At 41.8% G+C, this 22821-nt stretch overlaps 1 protein-coding gene across 10 annotated transcripts in view; it reads left to right on the top strand.

Annotated features, from left to right (window-relative positions):
* LOC137538200 (uncharacterized) overlaps positions 1-22821 on the top strand; it is a 448115-nt gene that overhangs the window by 196417 nt on the left and 228877 nt on the right. For all 10 annotated transcript variants that reach the window (XR_011024708.1, XR_011024707.1, XM_068260237.1 and 7 more), the window contains one exon: positions 6786-6938. Coding sequence is in view for 8 of the 10 variants with exons in the window: in XM_068260237.1 (XP_068116338.1) it covers positions 6786-6938 (153 nt within the window). In the remaining 2 variants the exon portion in view is untranslated. The remainder of the gene's footprint in view (positions 1-6785; positions 6939-22821) is intronic.

Genomic DNA, 22821 nt, shown 5'->3' with positions numbered 1-22821 from the left:
ACTTAGCTCAACCAGGCTGTGCCACTGGTAGATTTTTTTTAACAGTATAGTAAATAGCTATCGGTTGCGCATATCTTAAAAACACCCAGCTATATTTATTATTCAAACTTGGCCTGGCAGACCCCACTCCCCAAAAATATGCTTGCTTAGCTGAGCTTCAGGAGTGGATGAATGACAACTGGCTTAAACTCAAATGGTGACAAAACTGAGGTTCTTGTCATTGGAGGTCAGTGCTTGGCAGCAAAGCATCTCCAGTCTGAATTAGTCTCTTCTGAGGGAAGGGAGCTCATACCTGAATAGCTCTGACTTTTTAAACAACTTGGGTGTACTGACCGATGAGAAATTAAACTTCAGGCACCGAATTTCAGCTATTGTGAAATATTTATTTTTTTCATCTAAGGAACTTTGCTAAAATTAAATACTTCATACCTACAGAGGATGTTCCAACCATAGCTCAATAGATCATGGTTTCATCACATCATGGTTAGACTATTGCAGTGCCCTCTATGCAGGTCATATATTGCAATGCCCTCTATGCAGCTAGTACAGAATGCCATTGCTAAGGCTGTTGACTAACCATCCCCACCATTGCTACATAACACCGATCCTTTGTTCACTCCGCTGGCTACCCATAAAATCGAAAATCTTCAAAGTTGGCCTACTAACATTCAATTCACATTTTAGGACCAGAATGGTTTGTTAAATTGTATTGTACCTCCCAGAACCTCAGATCAACAGAATCTAATAACTCCACCTCAAAACTTTTGGAGCCCAAGCCTTCTGCCATGCTGCCCCATACACTTTGGAACTCCTTGCCACACCCAATCAAGACAGCCAACCCTTGGAGGCATTTTAAGTACAAACTGAAAGGACACCTGTTAAGTCTGGCAATTATGAGCACATTATTATTTCTTCTGAGACATATGTATGCACTTTGAGTCCTATGGGAGAAAAGGGTTTTACAAATTGTATTGTTGTTATTGTACTTATATCACAGTGGGAGATGCTTCCTAAATTTGCCTGTGCCCCTTTAATAGGTAACTAGTTGTTCAGAAGATCCATACATGCAGTTAACTTAGTATGCGTGTAATCCTCAGATATATTCTTAGTTTTATACTCCACAACTGCAAACCCAGATTAGTTAGCAACAGATGTTAGAGAAGTTCTCTTTAACTGGAGGTTTTACATCACCAATTCTCAAGAAAACATATAGCTGCAAAGAAGGGTAGATTATAGATGTACGGCCACTCTGGATGTGATGGGAGGTATAATCTCACCCCTCCACCATCAATATCTACACAGGCATCTACCATAGGTTCACACTGGGAGTCCTCCAACACCACCCTTGAGTCCTGATGTTATCAAAAACCCATCATCTCCAGAACAGCTATCTAAACACTTCTATGATCACCGCTAAAGTGACACGGGTTAAAGAGAGAAGTAACAATGGTTGCAACTGAACTCCTGATAAGATTGATTTTTTGGATATCAATTTGGAGGGTGATAGATGGAGAGCATGTGTGTGAAAATGCACATATGATAAACCATGTAGGTGTTATATGAAACTCTTAACCTCATCATGTCCTTGTGATCGCACCATTAAAAGCATCACAGTAGTTTAGGGTAGTAGGCTAAACCTAACTGCTCAGATCTGTCTCTATTGAAGGCAGATTTTCTATTGAAAGTAGGATTAAATAGATGAGTTAATCAAAGAGGATGTTGACTAGAGTCAGATATGTTATTTCTAAGGACTATAGATGCATGACTAAAAAAGGTTATAGTGCCCCCCCCCCCCCCAAAAAAAAACCCCAAAAAACCCGATTTACCAACTTATGTTACTATTTATTTCCTTATATCTGTTTGTCACCTTATCTATAACATTTGGTATTGTTCAAGCAAAAGAAAAAAAAAAGTAATTTTTTCTTGACTAGCTGAATTGTGACATTATTTTTTTTAGTTTGATTCCAGTTAGGTTTTAATTAGGTTTTATATGGGTAAGGGCAGAATTTTCTTTAGATCTGCAGTGCCAACACCTTCATTTTCTTGGGTTACCGCACCTTTAAGTCTGCATTTAGCCCTTGTTTACTATAGTAATGTAAGGTTTTGTTGAAATACAATTCAGTGCTCTCTGAGGCAGCTCTGCTTGTTATGTTCTATGGCCTATTGGACATTCTTTTTAAGCTACCGCAGTACAAGAAGTTCCCTATGGTGCTGAAGATTTTTTTTCTCCATAAAAAGGTGGTAAAAAACACCAGACCCACCCACAAAATGAGGTCACACCCATCCAGAAACAAATGACCAACATTGATGGCTCATGATGTTCCTGCATGTCACATGACGTGCAGAAACACGCATGAGCTGTGCAGCTTTGTGGGTCAGCCAGCGGATGCAGGCAGCACTGAAAAGCAGGAAAATAGCATTTGCGGTACTGCTCTGCATTTGTGGAGGGCAATATATACACTGTATATATTGCCCTTTACGCCTTTTATTGGGGGGTGGAAATATGATTGAGTATGACCACCCCCATCCTCCAACCTCCAGATTTTGAGTGTACTACTTGTAAACATCCTGTTTACTTGCCAGCAAAGGCAAGCAAGCAGAATCTGTGTACAATTTAAGCTAGAAAAGCAATGCTTTTAAATGACTAATTGATTAATTTATCTTTTTTGTTTTCTGCCAGCTTACCTTTTCCCTGAACCCTTGTTCCTATAAATATAGCACGCACATTTTAACTAGGATTTGACAAACAACACAATTTTATTTTTAGCCTTCCATCCCCAAGGGTGAGCTTTTTCTGAAGTTAAGGTAAATAGCAGAAGTGTATCCCTTTTACATCTTACCCTCTTACATGCTCTGGTATTGAGATAATGTCATTTCAGGCACATCATGAGTCTGCACATTGTTCTTGTCCACAAATTAGCTTATAGAAAATGTCATCCAAGTCCGCACAAGCACAGTAACAATGGATGCACGTGGAACATTTCTTTACTCAACTTCTGTTCTTGAAATCCTTTAATACGTACACCCAGCACAATAGAACTGCGGGGGCTGGCATCTTAATCTCCTTCTTAAAAATACTAATTTTTAAGCTGTAATAATGATTCTTTAGCTGCAATACTTTCAAAATGACTCACATGCAGCATGTATACACATCAAGGGACACATTTACTAAACACCATGGGAAAATATTTGGTTATTTAAACAGTAAACAAACAAAATAAGTGTGGCATACAGCGTACCAATGCAGATCAATCTGATACCCAGGCATCAACCAGAGAGATGTTTTGGGTAGGAGGGGCAGAAAACTTGGCCCATCTTCAGAAAGTGTTGTATCCACTCCACGTAAACAAATCAGCCTTTCACCCCGATGGGGACTGGTGGCCAACAGCATGAGAGTCAGCAAGTGTCCAGCCTTTCCCATAGTTTGAGGCAGTGGTCCTCAAACTAAGGCCTGCGGGCCGAATGTGGCCCCCTGAGGCTTTTTTACTTGCCCTCCACACACAAAAATGTATTATAGATGCAGTCAGCTACATCTTTAAATATTGGTGGTGGTCTGCATATAGAATGGAGCCAGAAAGCAGTAATTCGCTGGTTTCCAATCAAATTCCACATCAGGTGACACTGCTGTCTAATTGGACTGCAGGTTGTCACCTGGGTATGTTTCACTGTCTGGCGCTCAGACTTCTACATCATTTTATGTATACTCCGGCCCCCCAGCAGTCTGAAGTATGTTGACCCGGCCCTCGACCCAAAACGTTTGGGGACCCCTGGTTTGAGGACTGTGTTTCAGAAAGCAAAAGAATATTCTTATTCTTAAATTAAAGTTACCGTGCAGTGAGATGGATATGGAAGCTTCCATGTTTATTTCCTTTTAAACAATACCAATTGACTGTCTGTCCTAATAATTTTGCTGGCTTCAGCAGGGAATGGATTACACACCAGAAACAAGCATGCAGCTAATGCCGTCAATAGCGCTCCTGATTAGGGATGGCATTGCTTAGGTGAACTCATGGAGAAACAATTACAGATTTGTAAGGTTCTGATTTTCTGCGATGACTTTCTGGTTTAATGCATGACCATGACCAGCAAATCAGAGCCTTACAAATCAGCTGATCAAACAGAGCACATGCTTCTCCAGGAGTTCTCCTAAGCGTTGCCATCCCTACTTCTGATCTGCATTATTTTATTTAAGTTTGAACACGTTAGTCGCATGCTTGTTTTTTGGAGTGTGATTCATTCTTTGCTCAAGCCAGAAAAATTAATAGGACAGCCAGTCCATTGGCATTTTTAAAAGTATTAGAAGATGTGGTCGTCGGGACAGCCAAGCAATATGCATTGCTTAAAGGGAACTTTAAGTCAGGCCGCAATAGCAGTATAGGGGGTGCTATTGTGGCTGGGAACGCGAAGAATCACTCGCATTCCCATCCCTGTCGGCCGGTGACGGCGAAACCGGAAGTCACCGCCGGCGGGACCAGGAGCATTGGAACGGGGCTGCGAGGGCACCGATCAGCTGCAGGGGGCTGAGGGAAGCCCCAGGTGAGTTAAACTCATTTTTTCCCCTGCCTTAAGTATCCCTTTAAAGGGTACCTTTAGGCTTAAAGTGTAACTGTCAGGCCTAAAATCAAAAATCAATTATTTATTTTTATCTGGTAAACAAGTAATAAGGATGCTAACCAGGCAATCCAAAAGTTAAAAATCACTCTTACTTTTTTTCTCAATAAAACATCATTACCCAGTTCCCCTGGCTCTTAATTGGTGCATCTGCAGCACGAAGGAAGTTGCAGGGCATGCTGGGTTTTCTTTTTTTCTTCTTTACTGTTCCCTCAGACATAACTAATGCAGCCTGATTGGCTGAAGCCTCTTTCCCTCCTGTTTTCCCCTCCCACACCTCTGTTCCTCTCTGATTGGCAAATAGTTCTCATGCTGAGACAATGAATGTTCTACTGCAGAGCTGGGTGGGAGTGTCTGAAGACTTGGAGGAGGGCGGGCAATGATTCACAGACAGAGTAGGGAGGAAATTATGTCAGGATTGGCTTCAGGATAGACACAGTCAAAATGGAAAATCTTAACAAGGATTTTCTCTTTTTTTACTATAGAAAAATCACTAAAACCAAAATGTGGACAGCGCAATACGTATGTTATGTAATTAGAGCAAGTATTTATGTATATATACTGATATACAGTATGTGTTTTTTTCTGAGATAGTATGGCTGACAGCTCCTCTTAAAGAGACCCTGTACTGAAAAAAACATCCCCTGGGGGGTACTTACCTTGGGAGGGGGAAGCCTTAGGGTCCCAAAGAGACTTCCCCCTTCCCTGTAGCTGCAGGAAATCCAGTGCTGGCTCCCCCGAAGTCTCCGGCAATCCTGGCTCGACAAGCCTGACAAGCTAGGAAACTTGTGCCTGCGCAGTACAGCGGCCCGACAGTGATTGGCTATTTCCGCCTATCTCCGAGCGGAAAGCCGATACTGTGCCTGCGCTGAAGCCGGGAAGGTAAATATTTACATCCTCGTTGTTCGTAAGGGGCACAGAGAGACCGCTGTGGGACACAGGAGGACGGGGGAAGCCTTGATCGGATCAGGAGGCTTCCCCCGCCCGAGGTGAGTACCCCCCAGGGGAACTTTTTCTCGTTACAGGTTTTCTTTAAACATTAAAAAGTTATATATATACTTACTTCAGTAGGGGGAAGCCTCTAGTTCGTCCAAAGTCTTCCCTGGTCTCCCTACACTTCTCCTGCACTGAGATGCTCTAAACAATTTTTGAAATTAAAGTTGAACATTGGTTGCAGCCGCACTCCCCTCCGTGTACAAGTTGCAACACTGCGCCAACGTAGAGTAATCCCCACGTCTGTGCAGCAGCATGGAGCCTCTCCTGCACATTTTTTTTGCTGTGCTACTGTGTAGGCACAAACCTTTTGGCGCCTGTGCAGTGCAGCCGTACTCGTACATAGAGGGAAATGTGCCCCAGAGATGAAGAGATAAAGAGGGTCCCAGCTGACAGCGAGGGAACATCCAGAAGCTTCCCGCTACTTGTGTAAGTATGTTACTTTTTTTTTTAAATACTTTTTTTTTTTTTTTTTTTTTAAGATACTGGGTTACATTAAAAGGAAATTAATAAGGCAACCTTTATATCCCTATCACTAATAGAGCTGTCTCTATATTTCTGAACATACATTTTTTACATTCTAGTACTAATTCTGACTAAGAGAGTTAGGTGTATAACAATTGTGTGCATATTTTTTTGATGCTATGAGTGACTAGCAAGTCTACAGTCATCTTATTTATGAGCTGACATTAGTGGCAACACAATGTGTGCTTCATGTTTAACGTGATTACTCTTCCTACGTGAGCAGAACCTCCGTTTCCTGTGTCATCACACACCTTGGCACCCAACTGTCCATCCCCTAATTTGCTGTCTACTTTGTTAGTCTTTCCTAGTGATTAACTAGTCATAACTAACCCAGAGTTTAATTTGTATTTATCTTTAGAGAGGGTTTTAGGGTTAAAGGAATTATATCATCCATAAGCAAATCGTAAGAGAAGTGCGCTCTTTAGAGAGTGAAATTCTCTTGCTCAGACTAGCTACGACTGGCTGCAGTTACGGGACCCGTTACCGGAGCTGCAGAAGGCTGAGGACAGCGGCGTTGGAGCGATCCGAGCGGATGGGGCTGGAGGAAGCCCCAGGTATGTATAAAACTTTTAGCTTTGATCAGCGCTGGTACACTATAAATATTGTAATTCCTTCCTCTGTATGAGTTCTTATGTATTGCTGATTTTACATTTCAGGAAAGAAAGTGAGAAATTTCAGTCGACCATGAAAGAGTTCTTGGCTATGGTCATTGAGAGGCGTCATCAGAGAAAACACTCACCCAATATAGTAAGCAATATTGGAATTGAATGCTGCGTAGTTGCTGCCCTCACCTACAAGAATTCTACCCTGTAAGTCTGAGAATACTCATATATTAGAATTATCAACCGCATTTGATGCATCTTTAATGCTGTTTGTATATGATCATGTGACAGGAAACACAGCAACAGTTTGTCACAGCAAAAAAAGGAAGAAAAAAAAAAGGAAATGCAGCTTCTTAAAGGACATCTATCAAAAGAATAAAAAATTCTTCTTAGGATGCCATTATTAAATAAAATAGATTTTGTACTAAAAGAATGTAGCTTTAAAATTAAATTAGTGGAGTCTTTCCCCTTGCTGTAACAGAACATTATCCCATTAAAATACTGATGGTGTCTGAGTGCTGAAGAGGCCACCATTGCACAGGGAACAGCGCTTTGTAAAGAAATGAGCAACACAATCTAATTAATGGTCCCCCCACCACGCTCTACAAGCTGCACTTCTGCAGCTAGATAGCCAGCTCGCTCCTCTGATGTACACAAATTCTGCAATGCACACGTGCGCAAGCAGAGTCCTCTGAGTGGATGCTTGCATCTGAAAATCCCAATCAGAGGCCTCTGCTCACTCGCATGCACAGTGCAGCATTTGTGCGGCCACAAGGCTTGCAGAATGCAGTGAGGGGACCAGTAATTAGATTGTGCCACACAATTCTTTAGAGAGCAGCATCCCCTGTGAAGCGGAGGGCTCTTCCGCAGTCAAGAGCTGTCAGTACTTTTAGGAGACATATATATACCGGTAGCAAGTGGAAAGAAGCCACTCATTTATTTTCAAAGCTACATTTTAGTGCAAAGTCACTCCTATGTATTAATTGCATCCTGAGAAAAACATATTATTTGATAGTTATTCTTTAACCTCCTCAACGGTAACCCCGTGCAGGACATGGGGTAAGCCGCGCAGGAGGATTTCTCAGGCCCCGTTGGGCCGATTTGCATAATTTTTTTTTTAATACACACAGCTAGCACTTTGCTAGCTGCGTGTTACCTTTGATCGCCGCCGATTCGCCGCTATCCACTGCGTCAGAGGGTGCCCCCCCCGACCCCGTGCACTGCCTGGCCAATCAGTGCCAGGCAGCGCTGAGGGGTGGATCGGGACTTCCTCTGACGTCACGACGTCGATGACATCGGTGACGTCATCGCGCCCGTCGCCATGGGGGACGGGGGAAGCCCTCATGGAAATCCCGTTCAGAACGGGATTTACTGACGGGCCTGATCGCCGGAGGCGATCGAAGAGGGTAGGGCGATGCCGCTGCTCTGCGGCTATCATTTAGCTAGAAGATACACAGAGGTATGTGGATCAAGCATGAACATACCTCGTTGCTTACCTTAGGTAGAAATATATTGGGTCAGATACACTTTAATATACAATTTTGATTGAAGTTGGTGCTCATCCGGGTATGACGCACTATTTTGTGCAATGAGGATGTTTTATGCGTTATTGAGGTAATATCCTGAAGAGCTTTCTGTGCAAACATTAATGTGGGAATCTGAGATAGTAACACAATTTTAAATGTAATTATGTGGGTTTATTTTATTAAAACATGTAAGTAGATGTAGTTTTACTATTTGGCCACAAGATGGCCACAGTGAGATTTGGGGGAGAACTTGCTTCCAAGAAGAACTAAGAGGACAGGAAACTTTTTTTTCCCGGAAGACCGCGGCCTCTGATGAGAAGCCGTCGTTTTTTTTGCTGGGGACTTAGATCAATGAACGGGAACCATGTTCCCATTCATTGATCTCCGGGCTACCAGGGGCTCGCGGGAGTGCGCCGAAGCGCGCAGCAGCACTGCAGCAGCCGCAGTACCTATTTCACCTACTTTTTGGTACTTTTTCAATTGCAGAGCGCTGAAAAGTTATTTTAAACAGAGGATGAAAAATTATCTCCTGGAAGAAATTAAGGAGAAAAGTGGATTGGATCAGGCCCAACATCTGTTATCATAGCAAATTACCAAAACTTGTCATACTATTGTTGTCCTGGTGACATGGAACACAAATGAAGCATACAAAATTTATTTTAGGCCTTCTAATGGTACATGGTGCAATAAAAACATTCAATTTTCCCATTTTTGGACCAAAACAATCGAATCGAATGATAGTCATAAATAATCTTTTTTTTTCGATCCAAAAATATTATCCAGTTTTTTAGATAAAAATCTGATCAGACATGTTGGAAAAATCCTTGAATTTAGTCTAACGTAATAATCAAACGAAATTATCTAATTGAAATTAAAAAAAAAATTTGTACAGTGTATGGGCACCATAAAGGATATTTCCAGGCAAAACAACTCCTTTTATCACTAGGAGATCTAAAGGCAATGTCTGTCTTCTGTACTTCTTTGTTTGCAGTACTTTGTTTAGCGACAGGTGCACTTTAAGACTGGGAACAGATTTCTTTGGATGGCCATTTCCTTTATCATCTATAGCAAAACAAACATGTTGTGCACCCGTTATTGTCGTTGTTAGAGGTGGCGTTCTTCCGTTTGTGCTATTTATAGAGTGAAATGAAAAATATGCATTTGAGAGATTGCCATCACTTCACTTTTCTCTCCTCATTCAAGCCCTGGACCATCTGCTCTGTATTAATGATCCTCTCCAGAAGATGATGCCAATTCCCTCTGTCAGGAAAGCCATTCAGTTTCTGTTGATCTTCTCCTGTTCCACACCACCTCATTTATGTTAATCTTTCTGCCTTCGGTGTCTTGAGGGTCTATTCATCAATGTCAAGTTTGGAGAACTAGCAGAATATGGATGCTTTGTGTGATTTTTCCTTTTCTGGCTGTCTGTTAATCCATTATTCACATCAAACTTTGCACATGGGATTTTTTTCCCCATTTTTTATTTTTTTCTATTAATTTTTGTGTTTGGCGCAAGATGATGACAATTATTGTGCTGACTCATTTATCACAGTCAATTTTTGACAGAAGAGAATCTTCTTATGAAGAAAGAACCTTCTCACCTGTCCCTCCAGGCAATGTCAGTAACACAGAACACTTTATATACATGGGAATGAACCTTGTTGTTGTTATTACAGAACAAGATTTCACAAATAAAAATGATGTACAGTTGTTGTAACGCAATGCAGTGGCAGGATGTAACTATTGACAGGATTGCTACAATGCAAACCCCACACCTGCCCCTGCTGTAAGGAAAAAAAAATGGTGTTTGTAACGGCAATGAGGAAGGTCATGTAATAAATTGAGCAGCCACTTGAGAGGGCAGGACTTTTATCTTGAATTCAGAAGCTGATTGATTAGTTTGTTAAAGTGGCCATGCACTTATAGATGGGCACCAGATTCAACCATCAGATCCCTGTCAGATCAAATCTGATCTGACACGGATCTATCACTGCTACACTCTAGATTTTGTCTTAGATTTAACCTCAGCGTTGCATTATTCGATGCAGCGCAACGATATGGGCTGTCAATCTGCCTCTGTTGCTGCTCCCGACCCGTCTACCAATCGATCGATATTTTCCATCCGGCATAATCGACCAATGTATGACAATGTATGATTTCTACCTGATTCGATAAGTGTGATTGAAACTGCTGGATATCGATGGGAAAAATCGATAAGTGTGTGGTACCTTTAGTCATTTTCCAAATTGATTCTATCTATCTATCTATCTATCTATCTATCTATCTATCTATCTGCTAGAAAAAAAAATTAGCCTCAGCCTACAAAGGAGCATAAGATATTAACTGAGTGTGTGTGTGTGGGGGAGGGGGTGTTAGATTTGGAGCTCCTCTGAGGACAGTCAGTGACATGACTATGTACTCTGTAAAGCACTGTCAAAGAAGTCAGTGCTATATAAAAATAATAATTATCATAAGGGCATGGTGCCTCTGCTTGGAATCCATTATTCACCTGCAATGGAAATACCTGTACACTATGGCTATCATTTATAAAAGTGTAGTCGGTAACGTAAATCCAAGCAGGAAAACACCGTGGGCGGTATTTTAGACTTCTGGCTGCTCATTCATAAAAATGTATACAGTTGCGATAGCAGTGCGGAGATTCCCCGAACTAGGCTGGCGGTAGGCAGGCGGTAGGCTTGCGGAAGCACAGGAAGCAGCCGAGTTGATACATTTCTCCATGTTCTGCTCTACTGCAGCTGCCTGGGAGGTCTGTGTCTCCATTAACTTAACATTGTTATCGCCACATGCAAGGGAGCGGTACTTCCCGACCTCACACCGCTTGCGGTAGTCTTTATGAATTAACATTTTTTACGATGATCACCGCACAAGGCGGTGATTTATCGCTCTGCTCGGTAATGTCAGCTTTTCATGCGGAAAGAGCCTTTATGAATGCAGAATTTGCTAAGTGTTCGGTAAAGTCAGCTTTTTTAAGAATTTCCGCATGCGGAAATGCTTTATGAATGATAGCCTATGTGCAATTTTCAGGACCTACCATACATAACCACAAATAAGCCAACTTTTGGAGGCCAAAAAACAGGCTCAAAGGTGGAAGGGTTAGCTTATGTGCGAGTTATATACTGCAGGAGGTATGTATACAGCTCTTCATGCAGAGCTGGTGTTGAAGCGTGCCGGGGACAGCATAGCTACCTGTCCTCCCTCCAGCTTGCATCCTCTCATCTCCCCGGCAGCTTCTGAACTAGCTGCTAGAGATCCAAGCTTGCTGCGGCCACATGATGGCTATCACTTCAGCGCGTGCTCTGCATCCACCAGCACACTCCAATTCGAAATCTGCATATGGGGCTACGAGGACACATGGGGGTTGGCATATTGGTGGGTCATTGCTTTTGGCATATTTTTTTAGGCCAATAGTCAGGAGAGGGCTTATCTGCTGGCAGGGCTATATGTGGGGATATACGGTATGTCAGCTAGGCCCACGTTTTCATTATTTTTGGCACATCCCTTGGAAAAGGGCCCCGTTCAATGAGTGATTTTGTCAGTGTGTTCCCAGTTGTGGTCTGAACGCTGAAGGTAAAGATTTGTGTCTAGCTTACCATAGTCAATGTGCATAGTGGTTCTTACCACCATGTTGTACTTGTTTTATATCTGTCTCCCAATCATTGTCAGAATGCTCGTAGTTAGAGCCTGCTGGGCAATGAGGTGCAGCCACCATCTTGTCTCTGGAGGATGGATTCTCCTCCGCGGACTATCTCTTTTAGGGCTCAGACACACTATAAGCGCTTTTCTCCTATCTTGCTGTCACTTACAGTGAGTAGTAGAAATCTGACATTACCAACAGGTTTTCGGTTAGTCTATCTTTTCATGGGGTATTCTCAGCATGGCCTTTATTCTTTATAAAGACATTCCCTGAAAACGATTAATACAAAGATGGCGGTCAGCCTCCCTGCTCGCTGTACACTATTCTGGCAGTTGGACAGAGCAACTGCCATTCACTAAGTACTTTTGATAATAAAGACAACCCTGAGAACCCCCGGTAATGTCAGATTTCTACTAATTACTGTAAGTGACAGCAACATAGGAGAAAAGTAATTTATGGCTCATTTTACTCTGGGAAAAATTGACTTCTTATTTGTATGTGTTTTAAATTTTAAGATTTTCACAGCAGTTCTTCTTAAGGTTTCTTCTGGTAGCATACTGATCCATCTTCATCTGAGTAATAGCTATTTGGGGTTGTATAATGTTATAGTGCTGGTCTATGTTGATAGTGTTCATATCTGGGGGAGGGGCAACCAGCTAAGCTCTCTTCCTACAGCACAAACACTTTTTATCCACAAGCTGTGCTGTTTTCAGTAGGTATTTTTTTATGTTGATTTATAAAATAAATGCATGTTAAAGTGAACCTCCAGACTAAAAATCTACTCAGCAGCACTGAAATGGCTTGGTGTTTCTTTAAAAGTTTCACAGCATCAGAACATTGTTTTTCTTACCCAAGCTTCATTTTTAGCTGCACAGAAGCTAAGCTCCACCCCATCAAATAAATCTGCCTGGGCATTTTTCCTCTGATGCTGTGCAAACCATGATGGGATTTCTGATGTTGTTGTTCTCCTTGCCTAGTACGCGCAGCTGAGAGGGGTGATCAGGACACAGGACAGTTGGAACTGTGTCTCATACTCCCTGTCACCTTCTTTCAACCAAAAAAATGGCTCTTTCCAATGAAATCACAAGTATTTGCCTGTTCTTTTAAAACAGGGTGGGCAAGAGATTATATTGCCTGTCTATTTAAATTAACATAACTAATGTAGTGGCTGGATAGTGTACTGATTAAACGGAACCTAAACTGAGAGGGATATGGATGTTTCCTGTGTAAACACTCTGTTGTCATGAACGCTTAGAAGTATAAGTTAGATTTTAGAATCTGAAGCAAGTGCAGATATTACTACTCAAAATTAAAGGTTCAGCAGGTATTGTCTTTTTAGGATTGCAGATAGTTAGATGGCAGCTCCCATGAAACAGAGACAGATAATGCTGTATTCATCACATAATATAAACACATATACGTGTTTATATCAAGAAAAATGTCATGTGTGATTGGGTGAGGATGCCAAGGTTAAGGTGGGTAGGGTAAGATGGCTGGACACCTTCGAGAGAAAAAAAAAACATGTAACAAGAAGGAGTAGAGTTTGTTGTGAAAGATGATACTTATAAAAGAGAGTTGCAATGAGGCAACCAACCAAGTATGCAGGTGGAGAAAATCAAACTGTCTCCACGTATTATTCTGGTGTTCGTAGGTGTGGTCGCTCTCTGAAAAGGTTAATTCTTGGGATCAGGTGCATGCAGGTAGACTGCGGACCAGGTTTCCTTCAAACGGAAGGTATGTAGTACAAGGGGGAAAAAGGTGCCCAAATGTAAATAAAATGACATTAAAAACAAATAAAATTAGAGGGATGAGGTATCTTACCTCTGAATGATGACACAAATGGGACAACTGAACTAGCCAAAGCGCCTTTGTTGGTCGGCACCTGTATTGCCCTGAGGAAGTGGGCAAGAGCCCAAGAAATGCATCACCAGTGCATTGAGGAAGTGGGCAAGAGGCCAAGAAATGCATCACCAGTGTATACAAATAAACCTTTTCAATTTTCGTCATCGTTCAGAGGTATGCCCCCTCTTCCTTCCCATTTTTTGTATTTGCAAGTTTATTTACATTTTGCCCTTGAACTCAGAAAGGTCAAGTTTCGAGATAGTTCCCAAAGGATGGGCTGTTTACCAGTTCATCAAGTTGATTGGCACGTGTGTCTTGTGGGTCCTTCAATGCAATGTAAATCATTATAGTCAGATCTGCTCAGCATTACGAATAATGTAAACTTAACTTTACCCCCCCCCCCCCCCCCCTGAAAAAAAGGCTTTCTACAATGATAGGAACATTGTAGGGATGTCCTTTGTAGAGATTAGATTGGGAGGTCTTCTCAGAGACAGTTAGTGATGGGATTGAACGACAGACTGTGCACACGCCCGATTTGCCGTCCAAACGACAGGTCGTTTGCGCAAATCCGACGTATTTACACACCTTTAGCAATAATTAACTAATTAGTATGAAGACTTTATTGCTGTATTTACACCTTTAATTGTCAGTGAGATCTTTAAACTACCTGCAACATGATGGCTGACAAGGTGCTCTATAAAATGCTTTGATGAAGCAGCCGCAGTACTTCAGCAAAGTAATAAAACTCTTCTTCAAATACGAAGCACGTTTTGAAGTGTTATTTTATCCTGTTTTGTGGTGGTCCCTTCAGGAAGCATATGGTGATAAAACCAAGCCAAGGACACTCATACTCCAGAGAACTGAGTGTTTAGTTAAACTGTAACATGTAGACAGATATGCAGACATTTAGTACACTGCTTCCTTTCATTTCCGCCACATAAAATGTAACTATAAAAATAGAATATTGTGTTTAAATCAATGGCAGAAAAAATTGTGAATGAAAACATTTGCCGATTAAGCCCAGAATCTGAAAATTATAGTGCCATATACATAAATTATAGTACCATAAACATACGTTAACTGGCAGTTAATAAAGCCATAAATTAATAATCCTGATTTTTTGGTAAATAATAAGTCAAAGCATTAGAAGGTCAATTATGATAGGTACAGGTTAAACACTGCTTTTTCTAAGCCACGGTATACAGTTATAATGAATGTGAAATGTATACAGTTATAATGAATGTGAAATGTATACAGTTATAATGAATGTGAAATTGCAAAAACTTGTTTGCCGCAGATAAAATGTATCTCCAAGGCATCACATTGTATTTATGATTTTGTGCAAGTTTATAGATTTCTGCATTTAAAGGGACTCCGAGCAGTGCAGAAACTATGGAAAGATGCACATCATTTTAAAGCTCTCTTTCTCCTCTTTCCAATGATATATAAACCGCCACCCTACGCCTTTTAGTTTTCGCTATTTTCGCGATTGAAATTGCCGCAGCCGCGATTTCGATCGCGAAAATAGAGAAAACTAAAAGGCGTAGGGCAACGATTTTGGTGTCGTCAGAAAGAGGAGAAAGAGAGCTTTAAAATGATATCCATCTTTCCATAGTTATTTTGTATTACACAGGGCGACTTTTTGTCAAAGTCAGCAGCTGCATTCAGCAGAATGGAGCTGCTGACACTCTGGAAAGTGTCGTCCTGTGTAATACAATATAACTATGGCAAGATGGATATCATTTTAAAGCTCTCTTTCTCCTCTTTCTGACGACACCTAAATCGTTGCCCTACGCCTTTTAGTTTTCTCTTTTTTCGTGATCGAAATCGCGGCCGCGGCAATTTCAATCGCGAAAATAGCGAAAACTAAAAGACATAGGGTGGTGGTTTATATATTATTGGAAAGAGGAGAAAGAGAGTTTTAAAATGATATGCATCTTTCCATAGTTTCTGCACTGCTCGGAGTCCCTTTAAAATTCGGACGGCAGGTGTGCTTTTTTTTTTCTGTGTGCAATTTCAATGCAAGTCAATGGGAATGCAGAAAATTTGCATCTCCATTTGTTTTGCACAAAAGATTGCATGCAAGTGTGAAGTTAATTAGATAGCTTATCACGTAAATAAACTTCATTGTTATTCAAGGAAAAATCGTATTACAAAATTTCACTTAAAAATGTACACAAAAGTTTGTAGGAAAAATAATACAAAAATTACAAACGCAACCATACATGTGGAAAAAAATCCCATGCCTAAAACAGTTATGAGGAAAAAAAAAGTATATCATCTTTCAGTTCTAGTTCTGCACATCAGGACATAATAAAAAAGTGTGAGAACAATTAAACACACAGCCCCATATACAATTCACATTTTCTCCCGAGTTTTCTCGTAGGTGGTATTTTCAAACTTGTCAATAAAATGCCTTTTAAACCCCCAACAAGCAAAACAACGCTCAAAATAACTTTGATGCTACTTCTTCAACTACTTTTTGGTACTTTTTCAATTACAAAGTGCTGAAAAGTTATTTTAAATAGAATATGTAAAAATTTCACCTAGGAGAACACTCAGGAGAAAAAGTGAATTGCATATGGGCCCCAGACTTTTGTAATTTTTGGTGAGCTCTAAGTTACTGTTGGCACCAGTGATTAAATGATCGCACTTTGTCTCTTATCAGCTTGGAGGTTTACCCAGCTTTTTAGCAGATTGATGTAGGCCATAGGCGCTTAAGTAGTTACGGAGTTTATTGGCTTCAATCAGAAATACAAGGCGTTCATGTCATTAGTCCTCTTAGTTGCAGCAACAAAGCAAGAATATCAGTATACCTGTAATTGCAGAACTTGATGTAGAGACTTTGCAATCAGAAGTCAGCACTACTAAACTGAACTAAGCTGCCATTAGAAGTAAGATAAACAAGGCTACAGTGCAAGAAAATAAAAGTGAAAAGTAAAGATAAAAGTGAAGTACCTATAAAACTCGATCTGATATACAGAAAAAACCTCCAGTTTACCAAGGGTTACTTAGTCACATCCCACTGTAGGTGGGTCATGGGTGAATGTTAGATGTCAATCACATTATGAGCTTTCTATTGACTTCCATGATTCTGTGATTGACAGCATACCCACTGCGCAGATATGGAAACCCCAGACCAAACTGGCAGCTTCCTTTGACTTGTACTTGGATTTCATGCAATCTGTGTTTTGCTCACAGACTGAAAAAGCATGAGAATGGTTATACCTTCTGGGGCCTTTCTCGTCTGTGCACTTGTTAGTTAACAAGTAATCACGCTCTGCTTCAGAATCACTGGATTGTCGAGAGTGATAAGAACGACGTGAGCGTGTGCTGGGGAAGTTGAAAACTACACCAAAACGGATACGCTGAGCCAAATAGGGCTTTGATTTGAACTAGTGTCATTTGGAACCAGTTAAGCGAAATGTGACATGTAAATAGAAATGTACAGTATGTACACTGGTAAGCATACAAATAACTATGCTGTGTTACCTTTCTTTTTTTCTGCTTGAAGCTTAAAATTCAGCTATGCAACTGAAAGTTCCTCTCCAATTGGTACACAGCCTGACTATAGTGTCCCTCACTGATAAGGAATTACAGCCATAAAACACTTTCCAGGCAGTGAACAGGGCTTCTGAGAGCAGGGGATAGATAAAGAAAAGCTTAATAGTGCATATATTTATATATTTTAGCTCTTTGGGACACAGAAACACTGTCATTGAGCAGCGACAAAACAATGGAAAATGACCACAAGGTCAAATTGTACGATGCTCATAGAAATTGCAAAGAACCCAAGAGCTATATCCTAGACTCCAACTTCAACAGACAAAAGAAACCTGGCACTACTGCACTACTGCAGTAAAACTTGTGATTTATTGGTAGACAAGCATCGGCAAGTTGGCATAAATTGGTTCTCAATAACAGGTGCGTGTATTTTGTGATTCCGGGGAAAGTCAGCAGTGGGTGTGGGCACTGCGTAACCTAAGAACTGTTTTGTGGCAACTGGTGCTTCCCTCAAGACTGTGTCCTGGACTCTACAGTATTATAATTAACACAAATTAAAATGACGCTAACAAATGATGGGATTATTAATGTACTATTTTGTTGAGCAACATTTAGAGGTAAGCACTACAATTCCACTAGCTCTTATGAAGACCTGTGCTCCTCTCTACTCCTCCAGCTGTGTCAAGTTTGAAGGGTTCCTTTTCCAGGCTGAAGATTTCAGCGCTTTCCATGGGTGCTGTTAGAGATCAATGGCTCCCACTGCCCGTGGGAAGGCGCTCCATCGGCGTGCTTGTTCCTCTGCCTCCCTATATAGACGCGTCGCCAGCCTTCAGGCTAGCAATACATTTGTATAGAACTCGGCCATGATCTGTTGCCCGAGGGATCGAGTCCTGACCCCTACCGGTCGAAGGGAATTGCAGTTGTGCACTTACAAAGAAATGCCTGTAAGCCCACACTTGAAATTAAATTATATCAAAGCAAATATCTTGCTCCCTGGATCATCTCTTTGTACCCCTATCATTAATTACTATTAAGAATTATAAAGTCCATCCATAGCGAATCGGTGATCTTTCCTAGAATAGGGCTTCCGATGCTTATCACACATCTCATGTCAGTTTGTGATTTCTCCTTTCCCCAGTCTCTCATTGTGAAGGTTTGTTTTTTCATCTCTCCTGTTTTATCTGTGGCACAGTCAAAGGTAATCCATATTTAATATCATTCTATCCATTCACGGGATTAAGGAGCTATAAATATTGTGCGTCCCAAGTGTTTGGAGCCCAGCGCTCCTCTTCATTTTTTTTTTTTTTTTGCGGTGAGCGGCGGTCAGGAGGAAATTAGCTGAGGTCTTTTCATCAAGCTGAATAACATCCAGAGACTCATTTTAATTTGAAAGCCGCATCCCACCAAGGAGGCTTATTTTCCTACAGTCTAATTTTAACCTCAGGGACGGCGGCATAAATTAAAACAGCGTTAATGACACCAAATCAGATCTGATAGAAGCTTTTACTGAACAGTTGCTTTTGTGAACTTGGCGTCTCTCAGGCAGGCGACAAAAATGTCTGTGATTGTAACATCTCAGAGAATAAAAGTGCCTTTCTTTGTGATCTGATATTTCAGTGTCTTTGTGTGCAGCTATTCAAGAACTGCACTGTTCATGGTATTTTTAGGATGCAGAAAAATGTCTGATACTGCTTATCTCTACTCACATTATGAAGTAGTTAACTGCTTGTAATAACGATTAAAGCTGAACTCAGAGGGGATAGCTGTATAGTGAGTTGCAATGTGTCTCATGTAAAATGCCTATGATGCCTGACAAAGTAAAAATAAGTTTCAAAAGCTTGCTGAGACTTGTCAGCAGTCTCTCGATCAATGGACCAATGGGAGGCCAAGTTGGGAGAGTCAAAGATGCTTTGGCCGGGGCTTTGATTCATATTAGTGTAGTGGCAATGTACTGCAGTGTGGAGAAGTGAAGAGTGGACCTGACATGGCTCTGGATCAGTTAATACTCTGCTGATGGGGTAGGGCAGTTATGATGGAAACGTTTGTAAGGGTTGGAAAGTTATTCTGGCCACATGTGGTGTTGGGGAGGGGGGAATAGATTTCCCACAACCGGTTAGTAATTTTGGGTGAGGATGATACACTGGCCACATTTGTTATAGTGTGGAAAAAGGGAATTATGCTGACCAAACTTGCTAATGGGGGAAGGGGCTTCTACAGGACACATTTATGCTTGGGTTTGAGAAGAGTTATGCTGGCCACACTTGCTAAGGAATGAGGATATGTGTGCTGGCCACATTTGTTGCAAGGGAGTGAGGTGGAACGGTTGTTATGAGGAGAGGGGAATGGTAGCCATACTTCGAGGGGAAAGATGGAGGTTTTGGTGGCAGTACTCTTTATAGGGGAGTTATGATGACTGTACTTGTTCTTTTATGACTTTGGGTCACCACAGGGGCACAGGCGATCGTTGGGGGGTTTGGAGGCACATTTTGTCTGGGAAGCTCCATGGTTTGTAGTTACACCCCCAAGAGGGAGTCCAATTTAACTACCACTATGATGTGAGAGGAAACTCACGCAAACACAGGCAGAACAAACAAATCCCATGCAGATAGCATCCAAGCCAGGAATCAATCCTAGAACTCTAGTGCTATGAGGTAAGAGTGCCAGCTACTTTACCACTGAGCTGCCCTGACAGGTGAATATCAAGTTGCTCATCTCTGTTTAGTTTTAGTGTTCAGTAAAAAAAACAAACTTCACATTACATCGAAATCACACATCACCAAGAACAAAACTTTGTAATGTAGCATTTGTAATAAAGTTTTGTTCTTGGTGATGTGTGGAAACCATTAAATAAAAGTTTTTTTTCTATGTTAAAGGTTTTTGGAATGGAAATTATAGATTATTGTCTTATAACAATTACATTGAATCTGAAGTGAAAATAAACATATGAGATAATTAATTGTATGTGTAGTATGGATGATAAATAGAATGTTAGTAGAATAGACAGAACAGAGTCTCATATTGTTATTTTCAGTTGTAATGCTTTATTTTAAGATTTCATCAGACGGTCACAGTTGAAAATGTATTAGACGTAATGACCCTTAAAACTTTCTTGCAGTAAAACCTTATCTGCCTCTACCTGACAGATAACAGGCTTTTATTTATTTTTCAGGGACCTTGACTGAATTCGACAAGCTGTTCGTTAGGCTTGTTTGTATAGTTCTCAAGTTTTATTAACTCTTGCTGTACTGGGAAACAGAAAGAGATTTGAGATAATTTCTTAGAAGGGCTAGTACTATTTGTGTATATGTTTATCTCATCAGGTCACCTGTCGGATCAGCTACATCGAACCACAATGTAATTAGCATGTGTGAAAGGGGCCTTAGAATGTACCTATAAGGAGAAAAAGAGCACCTGGGGGTACTTACCTTGGGAAAGGGAAGCCTCTGGATCCTAAAGAGGCTTCCCCTGTCCTCTTCAGCCTTGGAGATTCAGCTCTGGCAGCCCCCGAAAATCCACAGACAAGCTTGTTGGCGCTCCTGTGCAGGCACAGTACTTGTGTCCCCTTGGTCTCCGGTGGAAATAGCTGAGCTTGATCTGGTCCTCTCTATTGCGCAGGTGTGAGTTGACTGCGCAGTAGAGTATACCCAATCAGGCTCGGCTGTTTCCGCCGGAGCCCGAGGGGAAGTGAGTACTGCGACTGCATATGAGCGCAGATTGTAAATATTGATGTGTGAGTGTGTGTGTGCCATTCATGGGCTGCCAACGCTGGATCCCTGAGGCTGAAGAGGACAGCAGAAGTCTCTCCTGGTGGACTCAAAGTGCAGAATGTTCTGTGTCTTGTCTAAATGCAAAACTGAACAAGGCAAATTGTAGGAGCAATCATGTTTCTTCTTTTCTGTGACTTTAGTTCAGGTGTGGTCACATGATGCAAAAAGTAAGAAAAAAATACACATTTTTAAGGTCCACCATCCCCAAATTGCTAGAATTTGAATACCCCAGCAGACATTCATATAATTTGCACAGCGTTAAATTCTCAATAAACCTGTTTTGAAAGTTATGCTTAGAATTGGTATTTATCAATACAGCAGCTCCTTTCTTATCTACTTAGACTTATCCATAAGAAAAGTATTTCAACCCTTACATCTCTCACAGCTATTTACTTCTACAAGTCCCTAAAGATCTGCAGATCATCATACACACATGATTTAACTGACATTCATCTGCAGATCAAGCAATCATCCGCAGATCTGAAAAACCATCCTGGTGGATCTGATCTGCAGATGAATGTCAGTTAAATCATGTGTGTATGATGATCTGCAGATCTCATAGACTATCATTGCAATTTGCAGGAATGGATTTTTGGCAGGAACAGATCTTTTGCAGATACTGATCTTTTGTGTCTGTACAGCATCTTTGTGTGCAGCATCTTGCAAAGATTTTTTTCTGATGGGGAGTTCAGCTCCATAGAAAAGACTGTGTAGGTATGGCTCTCATACTACATGAAGGGTGGTAAGATTGGTCTGTGATCTTTCAGTTTCCAAAGACTATAGTCTGATGTGTGTATGCACCTTTAGTTACAGCAGGAAGTTCCATGCTGTGCACTGTCAATGATTTGTGTTATTTGGTGGAGAATAGTTGAAATAAAGAAAGAGCCAGGAACATTTAATTGTTGTGGGAATCAAATCCTACAGAGCCAACATGCTACTGTACCAAGGCCCGTAACTATTCTCAACTCAGAATTGAATTCTGGCACAGCACTTTTTAGCTGTCAGTTGGGGCCAGGGATGTAACAATAGCGCCCTTGCGATTGTAAGGGGAGGGGGGAACTATAGGGGCCCGGTCCTCCTCCCTCTCCCCCTCCCACATGCAAAGTAGCTTAGCAGAGCACTGTGTACATATATTTACCTGCTCTCTACGCACTGCATTGCATCTCCTTCTCCTCCCAGCAGCCACTTGAACTGTGCTGCTCTCTCTGACTCCGGATTACATGACATGCATACAGGCTCGGACAGAGCCGCCGAACCACCGACGGTCCCATCGGTGGGCCCCGACTGCCCCTCCTCCTGGGGGCCCCTAGAAGGGGTGCGCTGGAGGGGAGAGCCGGGGAGGGCAGCCCGACTGTTTTTTTTTTTTTTATGTCCCTTAAAAAAAAACTATTTTCCCCGGGGGGGCCCCCTCCTATCCTCCCCCTCCCTCACCTCGTAGGGCCCCCCTCCTGTTACGAGCGGCAGTAGAGCGGCGGGTACAGCAAAGTTCCGGCGAGGTATAGCAGAAGATAGAGGTCCAGCTGCCTCCCGGGCTACGCTGTCTCCTCCTCTATGCCGCTCGCACTGCTTCCTGGTTTAGTGCGCGGCAATTACAAAGGAGACAGGCAGCGACTGGGAGGCAGCTGGACTTCTATCTTCTGCTTTACCTCGCCGTAAGTTTGCTGTACCCGCCGCTCTTCCGCCGCTCGTAACAGGAGGGGGGCCCTCCGAGCGAGGTGAGGATAGGAGGGGGCCCCCCCGGGGAAAATAGTTTTTTTTAAGGGAAAAAAAACAGTCGGGCTGCCCTCCCCGCGGCT

The sequence above is a fragment of the Hyperolius riggenbachi genome, chromosome 11 (assembly GCF_040937935.1).
Source record: "Hyperolius riggenbachi isolate aHypRig1 chromosome 11, aHypRig1.pri, whole genome shotgun sequence".
NCBI lineage: Eukaryota > Metazoa > Chordata > Amphibia > Anura > Hyperoliidae > Hyperolius > Hyperolius riggenbachi.
The sequence above is the reverse complement of the archived record's forward strand: the minus strand, read 5'-3'. Positions and strand labels throughout refer to the sequence as shown.